The sequence below is a fragment of the Epithele typhae genome (assembly GCF_022376455.1).
Source record: "Epithele typhae strain CBS 203.58 chromosome Unknown BXZ73scaffold_15, whole genome shotgun sequence".
In the NCBI taxonomy this organism is placed as follows: Eukaryota; Fungi; Basidiomycota; class Agaricomycetes; order Polyporales; family Epitheliaceae; genus Epithele; species Epithele typhae.
In genome coordinates, this window is record NW_025954206.1 from 377,954 (window position 1) to 389,128 (window position 11,175).

An 11,175-nucleotide genomic window follows, 5' to 3' on the forward strand; every position below is an offset into this window, starting at 1 on the left:
TCCCTACAGAGGTGATATTTCATGTATGCAGTTGTAGCGATTTCAGCCGTTATGGGACATACTGGCGTCGGGGTGAATTCTATGCCAAGGGAGGGAATATGTCGCTTACCGCGCCCTGAGCCGGGCCCTTCTTAAGCGAGACAAGAGAAGTTTCACTGCTCTTCTGTACACCACCATGTTGAACCCACCCCTCACCCATCGGCCCAGGTCGACGCAGCCTGCCCCTTTCAACTTCAAGAAAGCTCTGAAGACCAAAGATCCAGGTCTGTTCTCGTAATGCTGATGACGTGGATACCCACGTGGCTGACACGTCATCCAGTGCTTCTCCAGGCTCACAAGCTCAAGAAGATCCGACAGCAAGTCCTTGACGCGTTCCCTTCCATCTCTGACGCAGAGCGCGAAACCATTGTGCCTGATGGCCTGAGGTCTCAGACGTTCAAAGATCGATTCGGAGAATCTGGAGTAAGTCGGCGTTTCTCAAAGTCGTGGTGGCGTTATTAACGGAGGTGCACAGACTCTTTACCTATCCTCAGAGGGAGACCCGCTTTGGTTCACCACCGGAACAGGCTCAGAAGACCTCGTACCTACAGGTAAGCAACACATAACAATGTCTTGTGTATCCGGTGGCTCACTCGTCTCGCAGTATACACTCTGTGGAAAAGTCCAGATCTGCTTCCTTCTCTGTCCACGCCAGAGGTTGTCGCGCAGAAGATCCTGACTGAAGGTCACACTCTCGATGTCCACGCAGGAAAGAGCTCTTCCATTCTCAAAAGGATTCCGCTCATTTATCTCGTCCCCTCCAGTCGTCGAACATCCGAGCGATGTCTCGCTGGAGCCCGGCCAATTGGTCGCCGTTTCGCCGTTCTTTCGGCATGCGAAGAACCCCGCCATTGCCGTAGGGAGGATGGTGGTGTCTTCCAGTACTCTAAATGCGTCGAAGGATCGACAGGTTCAGACGCGCCAGGCTGTGAACATTTTCCACCGACGAGACGATGCGCTATGGGAACTTGGCGCCAGCGCCAGCGCCGACCCCCCTCGCCCGAGGTACCACCAGCGTCACTCAGAAGTACGAGTTCGGACGAAGAGAAAATGTGACCCCGCTTCGTCAGAAGGCGATAAAAACAACACAGAAGCACCGGGTCTAACGGCTACAGACGAAGCACAGTTATCAGAAGATGAAAACACGCCTCCCGTTCGTGACCTTACGCCAGAAGGTGAGTATTCGCGACGAATCCGTTCGTCGCGAATGAACCAAATGCTCACTTCGTCTCTGCCGCAGACGTCTCGCGTTATCTTACGACTGCGCTGGTGCATGTAATCTGGACTCTTAAAGACGCACCAGCGTCGACGTTCCCTATACTCGCGACGATCTTCTGGACCTCCTACGTTTTGCCTGCGCGCCCTGCGAGGGCCTTGAAGCGCCACGGACTGTCAGGTCCGAATAATTTCCCCAGACGCTTGTGCGTCTCTGAGGCGAGTGCATTTATAGATGCAAGCACCATCAACATCAAGCAGTCCACTTACAAGACAGTGAAGAGCTTCTTCAAAGCGGCAGCGAAAGAGGGCTTCATCAAAATCAAGGAGTCGAAGGGCGACGTCGTGATCACCGGTATGTCTTTTGCTGAGTTCGCTCACGATCTTTCAGCTAAGACTGCTTTAGGTGTCTGTAGCGACCACTCTGTCGTCCTTCGCCGTCGTTCCTTTGTGACGCTCAATGAAGCCGAGGTGGGGTCCAAGCCAGAGAAAGCGAGTAGCTCTTCGAAGAAGCCAAAGGTCGGGTCCGGTGTTGAATGCACCGAGTTCTGGGAGCCACTCAGACTGACCACACCAATATTCGCGTCCGCGGAAAACGAACGGTGCGCGTCCTCTCTTCCGACTCTTTGTCTGAGCTGACAGAACATTTCCAGCTCTCCTGCCAAGTTCTCCATGGCAGACATCAAGGCTGCTGTTTACGAATACGTGGCTCGTCATTCTCTCGTGAACCGTCTCAATGACGAGTACGTCGACGTCTGTCGGGACGACCTGCTCAAGTCTATCGCTACCGAAGCCGGGCGACACAAGATCGACTACGTGCACCGCGACGAACTCGTCAAGTGCGTCCGCGCGAACATGCAGGCGTGGCACGAGCTCCGCAGCGACGGCGTGCAGCCGATGCCCATGTCAGCACCCTGTTTCGCTCTGCCCTTTTCCCCTCCCTCCGCGCTGACCTTCCTTGGGGTTCCACAGCATGGGCGAGCTTCGCCCTATCTGAATCCTGGTCAGGAGCCGCAAGGACCGGATGCGAACGCACGTCGCTGGCTTTGAGATGTACGGGATCGACGCGCGCGGGCTCGCGGACGAGCTGCGACGCGTGTGCGCGAGCGCCACGGCGGTGTCGGCGGGCAAGGAGGGCGAGCAAGCCGCGCGCGGGGTCGAAGTCACGGTGCAGGGGAGCCACATTCGCGCGGTGACGGATGCACTCCGCGCGCGCGGGATTAGGGTAGAGCGGATTGAGAGCACGGACCTGACGCAGCTGGTAGGAAAGTAGTGTGCTGGTATTGTGCGCGCGGCCCGGGAGCCGTGTGGCATCTCTTCAAGTTCCCAACCATAATGTGCACTCCTCCAGATGAAGTAGTTCCCCCTGTATATTTAATAGCACGTAGAACACTTCCAGGCGTAGAATTTGGGATATCCACACAATTGGCTTGCGCCAGGTCCGAATCCGTGAGGAGAGATTAGATTAGATGGAGTCAATCTAGCGCCCGCGACGTCGCGGTCAGCTGCCACGGTCCCTTCCTGAATCAACTAGTACTTTATGGCTTTTCCCCGTCCCTCTCTCCCTCAGTTCTCCAATCTCACCTCCGTCCCATCAGATGTGTCGCATTTGTGGGCCGAGCAAGATTTTACATCAGTATTAAACATCACCTCCCCACCATTTTCAGGAAACATCTGAACACCCTTTCTTCGCCTGGCCCATTACTGGAAGAATGACAGGCGGCTCGCAATCTCTCTCGTAATGCCATGTACTCCCAGGTATGTTTGTTCGGTTCTGCGATATACGCATTCAAGCGGGGTGCCTGTGGTGGCCAATTGCTCGTCTCTATTTGGATCTGCATATATGTGCTGAATATCGTTGCTGCATAACCTGCGCTGAGCTGCCGCTATTGGATACGTTCGGCTTCACCAAGTCATTTTTCGTCCTCTCGTTTGTCCCTTATACCACCATGCTAACTACTCTTGTAGGACCCGCATACAGTGTTTGAATCGCTGACATACAAGCGTTTCCCGGCCAGACGCGCTGGCATACCAGCGCGGTAATGTATCTGTTCATTCACTGTTCAGCATTTAGCATCAAGACCGGCTTGCTCTACGGCACGTGCAATGAGTGCGTCGCAGCGACGCATGTATCGGAGGTCAAGATACACGCATAAGTCTAAGGCGAGTTCAAGGATCCACACGAGTCTTCGTACCCCTTCCTCATGTCTTCACAGTCACATGATAGAACGAGTTTAGGCATCATTGCTCCCAAGTGGCGGTCCCGCGCCAGCACAGGCCCAGAGTTCCCAGGTCACCAAGTCATGTCACCCTCCTTCCTTCGACAGCCCACCTTCTTCCCTCAGTTCAGCCCGGATTCAAACTTCTACCATGCGCGACTCCTCCAACACCGATGCCTTGCAGAGCACGAAGACAACACGTCGAAAGAGGCCAGCTTTCCCCAGTATAGATAAGCCGTGAGTACTATCTGATCGCCTTCACGGCGTTTGCGGTGCCCATTTTTGCTGCGACAGAAGCCTGGGAGAGGCGTCGAAAGTGCCAATCGGTGCGATTTTTGCAAACCGGTACGTGCCCCCCCTGTTCTCCCAGCTCAATCTCTAATCGCTCTCCTCGATCCCTCTTCTCTTCTTTCGCCACACAGACGCTGTGTATTCCACGCGGGACTCCACGACCACCTCGAGGCCGGGATAAGCGGGGCAGCGGAGTATGGTGCGGAGAGCGTGGTCATGTCGGGAGCGTACGAGGACGATATAGATGAAGGAGATACAATGTGAGTGTCCATTTCGACCGTATCGCGCATTGGGTCCTGGGAGCCCTTCTCAATCGGGTGTTGGTTAGTGTCTACACGGGTAGTGGTGCGAGGAGCCGAGCCTCGGGGAACGTATGTCGGCCCCGACGAGTATCTAGCAGGCGATCTCTAACATCCCTACCGTCGTCAGGTCCAGATTGAAGACCAGTCCTGGGACAACTGGCACAACGCGGCTCTGAAGGTGCACATTCCCCTGGTCCTATCCCTGTCGCAACTCATATTTGCTTCGATGAACAGCGCTCCAGAGATACTCAGATCCCAGTTCGGATCATACGGGGGGCGAGGCTGGCAAGCACATATGCACCGTCGACCGGATACCGTTACGACGGACTGTACCGAGTCACGAATGTGCGTACCCGGCGTATGATTTGTGCGAATTCCCGCCAATGTGTTTGCTTGTAGGCGTGGATGGATCGTGGCAAGAGCGGCTTCTTAGTGTGCAAGTTCCATCTCAACGTGAGTTTTCACCATTGGTCTCGTATCCCATCCGGGCTCACTCGCTTTCAGCGACTCCCAAACCAACCTCCCCTCCCCCGTGCGGGAGACCCAGTCGACTCCTCCCTCGTCTACCCCTGGGAAGAAGTGGAGGTCCATCTCACAGGCGCAGGGGAAAGCGAGTACGAACCGTCCGCCGCCTCGGACTCTGGCATAGACTCGGACGATATCCCCTTGCACACGTTCCTCACGCCCCGCCGGAAGACCTACGTTACACGCGCCAGGAAACGCAGAGCAGCGCAGCGTCGCGCGTCATCCACGAACTTGAGGCCCTGGTCGTCCGGGGGCCCCGCGATCGACGTGGACGAAGAGGTGCTCGCGGCGCTCCCGTCCCCGGTCTCGAATAGGGTGTACATCGAGCTTCCGTCGCCTATGAAGCCGAGGTCGAAGCGGAAGTCGACGCCGAAGCGGAAGTCACCCTCATCATCGCCGCGTCCACGTCCGCGACCGACGTCACCGTCGCCAACTTCTGGTGCTGGGCGCCGGAACATGGCGTACGTAGAAGTGTCGTCGCCGTACAAGCGGGTCCGGGAGGGCGACGGGTCGCCTTCGAAGAAGACTGCACGTGACGGATCCTCTCCCTGAATACTCGTGCAATGTATATTTACGGTCACTGGCTGACTGGTTGTGCAAATATCGGACCTCTTGGATGGGAAGCTCTGTTTTATGTGCGTTCGTTCTGGGTTTTGTCCTGGGGATATGAACACTAGTACTGATGTTTTTTAACATTAACTTGCAGTATTCACGGAACATTTGTACATCAATAGACGTATATCATGGGTCGACCGTCTAGCGCGATCACGGTACAAAGTCCGCGGGAGGTCGCGCGCGGGCTCTCGGGGCGCGACTGCGCCCGTGCGGCCGGAGGAAATGCCTATCGCGGAACAGGAAGACGACGATGGCGACCGGGAGCTGACCGAAGAAGAGGTGGTGCTCGAAGTTCTGGAGCTGACCTGGTCTAACGGGGCGCTGGGGTTCCCTCCACCTGTCATCAGCCCTCTGTCCACCAGACAGAAGGCTCCCTCTCGATCAGTTCTGTGAGAGCGCTTTGTCAACCGTCACCCGCGCGCAGGCCCCAAGATTGAGCGCGCCGTTCCTCCGTTGTTCGACTGTTCCAGGTCAGCGGCGATCTAGTTGACGTTCAACAGAATGTAGGAATACCAAGTTTGGTGTGTTTGTTAGCTCGTGTAAAAGTACCTCCTTATGGATGCGCGTCGCGTAAGGCTTCGGAATATATATATAGGCGTAAAACGCATCGTGAATGCGTCGATCTCGAGTCTTGATGCTCATCTCGAGCCCCCGAAGCGCCGGTCGTGCTTGGCGTGCAGTGCCCACATTTCCCTGAACGCAGTTTCTTGACCTCCCGCCACCTCCGCCTCCTCCGCTTGCTCTTTTGCTGCCTCTCGCTCTGGAATCTTGTTCAGTCTTGGTGTGACTGAGTCCGCTTGGGTCATCTTCACACGCGTCATTGCTTGACATGGATTACACACGGACTTGAAGCGGACTACTTAGCACTCAACATCAACTTTTTCTTCACACTCCTCCTCGACGACCCTCCAGCTTTTTAGCATGGCACCGCGGAAATCCAGGACTCGGTCCCACATACAGCCCGACTTTGAAAATATCATACCTGCGTGAGTACTTGTCATGACTGCCTCGGCATACATAATTGACTTGTGCCCCAGCAACGAGTTTGGACCCATCGAGCAGGTGCCCGTACTGTCTACCTTTGCTAGCCGGTGAGTCCCCAGCGCGACCGTGGTGGCTTTATGCGCTCATTCTGTCTTGCAGTATGTGTTTGCATCACGCAGGGGTCCACAAGCCGCCCATGGCTGGGATCGCGGGAACCAAGTCGAAGGGTTGCACGAGCATCGTGATGTCGGGAGGGTATGAGGACGACCTGGACGGAGGCGACCACTTGTGAGTCCCTGCATCCCTTCACCCTCACTCCCGTTCAACTTGCCGCTGTCGATCCAGGACGTACACCGGCGCAGGAGGACGCACCACCGAGAACGGTCAAGATATACTTCATACTCGGGACCAGAGCTGGGAGTATAAATCAAATGCGGCTTTAAAGGTGTGTCCAAGGCTTATATACGTCCTTCCCCAACAACGATGCATACCGCGTGTAGAAGTCGGCGGAGACGAAGAAACCCGTCCGTGCCGTTCGAGGCTTCAAGTCCAACTCCAAGTATGCGCCGGCCGCAGGGTATCGTTACGACGGCCTGTACACGGTCGAGGAGGTGCGTCCGCTCTTCTTTCTCGCTACTTCCCCTTTCTCAAGATCTCTCATACACAGACATGGATGGAACCCGGTCGAAGCGGCTTCCAGGTGTGCCGGTGCAGGCTCGAGGTGTGTTCTTTACCGTCCTAGTGCCTCTCGCGCGCGGCTCAAGCCCAGTCCCCCGTCCACCAGCGCCTTCCCGATCAGCCTCCCATCCCGCGTCGCGGTGAGGGTCCATTCCCGTTTGATCATTCCCGCTGGCCAACACCGATCAAATTCCCGTGGATCAACGTCGTCACCGGCGAGTCTTCGCGCGCGACGCAGCCCAGCGACCTCCCGCGACCGACCTCCGAACGCCCTGCGCCCAACAATCCCTCACGGCCGAAGTCCAGAGGCTCGCGAACCCGAGTCAACCTCAACGTCGATATCAACGCACAGCCTGCCAGCGGGAACGCCGCGGGTCCGTCAGGAAGTGTCCACGCTGGGCCTTCGAACACCGCGCGCGCGGACCCGCAACCAGAGCGTCCTCCTGCTACGCGGACGGCCGTGCCGCCACCTACAACCCAGGTGAACCGCCTCAGCCGGCATGTAGAGACTTCGCGAGTGCAGTTACCCACGGACGCGCCCGAGGTCGACGTGATGGCGGTGTGGGCAGAGATGCAGGGGGCTCGGAGGGGACGGGGATAGGTTGCATGGATGATCGTTGGAAGGATAGTATGGATATATAGTGGGTGTGTGAGTTGTTATGCTCGAAGCCTGGATCTACGTGAATTGTACTTGGCAGTAATGTGTATGTATCAGTATGTACAACTATGCGCAAGGTTATGGATACATCGCCCTCTACTCGAGAGCGGGTGCACTGTTGAACGTTGAACGTTGAGCGCCGGCCAGGGAAAGACCTGATGGATGCCGCCATGGAACGACTGAAGTTGTTTTGGTACCGGCGTGACCAGATGACGGCCCGCATGCCCGTATTGACCTAGGTGTGCAGGTAGGTACCAGTATTATGTGGATCCTGCCGGCAGCCTCCTGGACGGTCGCGCCGCGACTAGCTGCACACTCGATGTAGATGAAAAGCCTGTCCTGTGCGGGGGCCAACCAGCCGTTGGCGTGCACGGGGACAAGCACTTGCGAGCTAGCACACGTGGAGGATGAGAATTGGGACATCCCGCCCCAGGGATATGTACGCATCATATAGTACACGGCGCAAGGCGTCGGCTCAACCTACCCATGAGCCCGGATAACACAACTCCGAACTGTCCGCAAACTCGAACCCAACCCTGCGCACCGCAACGGCGAGTCTGTCCACCCCTCGCTCGATGCGGAACACCGCCCAGAGACACCTGTCCTTGAACGTCCAGCTCGATACCCACAGCGCGATCGACTCGAGGGCCGGCGGCACAGTCTGCGCGACGACGAGCGCGACCGCGGGCAGCGTCACGGCGAGGAAATTCTTGCGGGCCAGCGGCACAATCGACAAGTCCGACGGGGGCCCGTAGTCGAGGTGCGCCCGCAGCGTGCGCAGACGCGTCAGCGGGGCGAGCTGGCGCGCGATGTCGGCCTGGATGAGGAGTTCAGCACCGAGAAAGGACAGAGAGGGGAGGGGGTAGCGTGGGGCGGCGGGGCCGTACCGCGAGCTCGTGCGGTGGTTTCCACGCCCGAATGGGACCTCTGCATGGGTCGTCCGGCTCGAGATCGGGCCGATACCGAAGCAGCTTGAGCTCCTCCAGAAGGGGACAGGCGTTGACGACCAGCCCCAGGAGATCTTCACCCGGCCGGGACGGGACGGCGTACTCGATCTCGAGCCGCGTGAGCTGTGCGGAAGTCAGGCATCGTCGGAGGATGGTTTCTAGGGCCTCGAACGTAGGCCGCGGCGGTGTGATGTCACAGTGGCCGACGTGGGAATCGTGCCGCTGTGCGTAATGAGGGTAAGAGAGTAATGAGAGCGTATGAAGCGACGATGGGAGTCGTGAGTACATGGGGTCGTTCTCCGGGAGGGGGAGCGGCAAGAAAAGGTGTTCCAGCTCCGGCCATGGGAACTCTTCCGGCGCCGAGGCGGGCGGGACAGGAGGTTCCTTGACGTGGATCTTGAGCGCAAGGAAACGGAGATGAGGCATGTTGGAGAAGAGGGAATCGTAGGAGCGTAGCTGGGGCTGCGGTCGGCAGCCAGAAAGCTTGAGCGTGCGGAGTCGGGGCCACCGAAGACGCTCCAGGGTGTCTAGCGGGGCCGATGCAGCGGTGAGTTCGAGGTACTCCAGCGTTCCACACACGGCCTCGAGGACGGCCGACAATGCCTCAAGTTCGGAGGGAGCCGGAAGGTTTTTGGACGCGAGCACATTGCCGAGAGTGTATGTGAACGACGTAAGAGGAGCGATGGACGCGGGGGAGAAGAACTCGGATGGGGTGAGCCTGTGGGGAGCGAACAAGATCTCATGCACCCTGAGCCTGCGCAGGGCAGGCACGGAGAGGATGGTTTGCAATGCCGTCCATGGGACACCGTGTCTGTGGCACATGTTCTTCTTGATCGTGATGGATGACCAATGAGGCATATGTGTAAGACTGTCCATGAAGAAGGGGGGAGGATCCAGAGCTCCGCACAGCACGATTTGAGACCGGACATGCGGCGCGGTGTAGGCATTGGGGCATAAACAGTGTAGGCTAATGTGTCTGAGGAACTATAAGTTACCACATGCAACGTTTGGAAATTGATAAGACTCACTGTATGAAGGGAAATAGTGCGGGAGGAACTGTCTATTGTGCGCTGTCTGGGTTTTTGATGTTTATTTGGTAGTGAGAGAAGAGCATAGGGACGACCAATGCTCGCAGGTGCTTGCACGTCTGAGAAAGTGACTTGAGGGTGTGTAAGGATTTATCGTCGCGAAGCATTTGAATGAGTACTAGTAGTACATCGTCATTGAGACGACTGAGTCTGCGAGAATGGCACGGCTAAGAGCAGTGACTAGACAGGGGCGGAAAGTGCGACAGACTCACGATGCACACTGGACCTGATCATCGGCGGCGCGGCATCCTGGGGAGCTAGAAGCCACTCGTGTTTGCGGTGATAAGGGCTTGTTGTTTATATACCGAAGCCTCCGGCGGATCCGCGAGACAAAACCAGTCTTCAACCAGTTGGGGATGGTGCCAACCATGGACTCCGATGAGACCGAACTGGAGGGGGATTGAGTGAGGCTAAGGGCTTCCACCAACTCCTGTTGTGATAATATACCGCCGAGTGTGCATGAGGTCCAGGTGGAACGCCGTGGAAGAGGGCAGGTGGAGAGAGAGATATAAATCATCTACGCTATAGCTGTCTGCATTACATAAGCGACCACAACGCCTGTGGAGTGCGCAGAGGCAGGCTTCGCGGCCCGACGGCCCGGTGCTGACGCAAAGCCAGACCGAACGCCGACGACGGACTCCAAATCTCCTTCTTGTTCTCTCCACTACCCGGGTGTGGCTTCCGCTCTCTTTCACCTCTTTACCCTGCCCAGGCCAGCCGTTTCTACCGCACGATGCCCTCCTCAAGCTCACCGTCCGCGCCCTACGTCCCCCCTTCGATGCCAGACCCAGAGACGGATGACTGTCACCAGGTCCTCCTCGTCCTCGACGTGCAGGTCAACATGCTCCGCGACCCGCCGGCAGGGATCCCCGCCGCTGCCGTCGTGGGCCCGAACATCGCGTCCATCCTGGCGCGCGCGCGCGATGCGGCCCCGCCGCCGCGGATCGTGCACATCCGCAACTGCGGCGACGCGGGCGAGCCGGACGAGACGGGGAGCGAGGGCTGGGAGCTCGTGCACCTGCCGCGATCGGGCGAGTTCGTGATCGACAAGCGCAAGAACAACGCGTTCGCGGGCACGACGCTCGCGGACGTCATCCCGCCCACGGCGGAGATCATCATGGTCGGGATGCAGAGCGACTTTTGCATCCGCGCGACGTGCTCCGCCGCGCTCGCGCGAGGGAACGAGGTGCTGCTCGTCCGCGGCGCGCACGCCACGTACGACCGGATCGAGTACCACCAGCACGGGCTCATCACCACTGCCGCGGAGGTCCAGAAGGAGATCGAAGGCGAGCTCGAGGAGGCGGGGGTGATCATGCTGGATATGAAGGACTTGTCGGGTATGTTCTCGGACCGCTAGGCTGGACAAGGTGGTCGACGAAGAAGCATACACCTGGCTTTTGGGGTTGTATAGTAGCTATTGGGTCTGGATTTTTCCCTTAAGGTGCGCCTTCTCCTGGGATCTGCTACCCCTCCCCTCACAGCTTTCCAGGTGTACTTGTCATTGTATCCATGCAAAAATCCTGGATCTGTCTCCGTGGTATAGCGAGCATCTCTGTCTTCTCTTAGCATTCCACGTCTATAACCAAACTTTGTCTGCTAGTGAAATTGGCGCTT

The 11,175-nt window shown here is 57.6% G+C and overlaps 4 protein-coding genes across 4 annotated transcripts; 3 read left to right on the forward strand and 1 right to left on the reverse strand.

Moving 5' to 3' along the window:
• Positions 1 to 175: 175 nt before the first annotated feature.
• BXZ73DRAFT_76491 (eukaryotic translation initiation factor SUI1 family protein) lies at positions 176 to 2,527 on the forward strand (the record flags this gene model as incomplete). The annotated part of the gene is made up of 9 exons (XM_048022438.1): positions 176 to 263; positions 320 to 462; positions 515 to 590; positions 804 to 1,214; positions 1,280 to 1,435; positions 1,490 to 1,609; positions 1,646 to 1,856; positions 1,908 to 2,159; positions 2,263 to 2,527. 9 exons carry the CDS (start codon positions 176 to 178, stop codon positions 2,525 to 2,527), a joined length of 1,722 nt encoding a protein of 573 aa, XP_047879307.1.
• Positions 2,528 to 6,238: 3,711 nt separating this feature from the next.
• On the forward strand, positions 6,239 to 7,448 carry BXZ73DRAFT_23486 (PUA-like domain-containing protein; the record flags this gene model as incomplete). The annotated part of the gene is made up of 7 exons (XM_048017676.1): positions 6,239 to 6,297; positions 6,350 to 6,478; positions 6,536 to 6,635; positions 6,691 to 6,801; positions 6,858 to 6,911; positions 6,975 to 7,076; positions 7,107 to 7,448. Coding segments are annotated over 7 exons (897 nt in total), but the record flags the coding sequence as incomplete, so codon positions are not given.
• A 553-nt stretch (positions 7,449 to 8,001) lies between these two features.
• BXZ73DRAFT_100078 (uncharacterized protein) lies at positions 8,002 to 9,331 on the reverse strand (the record flags this gene model as incomplete). The annotated part of the gene is made up of 2 exons (XM_048014462.1): positions 8,002 to 8,343; positions 8,414 to 9,331. The coding sequence occupies 2 exons, from the start codon at positions 9,329 to 9,331 to the stop codon at positions 8,002 to 8,004; spliced, it is 1,260 nt and encodes a 419-aa protein (XP_047879309.1).
• A 1,008-nt stretch (positions 9,332 to 10,339) lies between these two features.
• On the forward strand, positions 10,340 to 10,918 carry BXZ73DRAFT_44806 (Isochorismatase hydrolase; the record flags this gene model as incomplete). The annotated part of the gene is made up of 1 exon (XM_048019401.1): positions 10,340 to 10,918. The coding sequence occupies one exon, from the start codon at positions 10,340 to 10,342 to the stop codon at positions 10,916 to 10,918; it is 579 nt and encodes a 192-aa protein (XP_047879310.1).
• Positions 10,919 to 11,175: the final 257 nt, after the last annotated feature.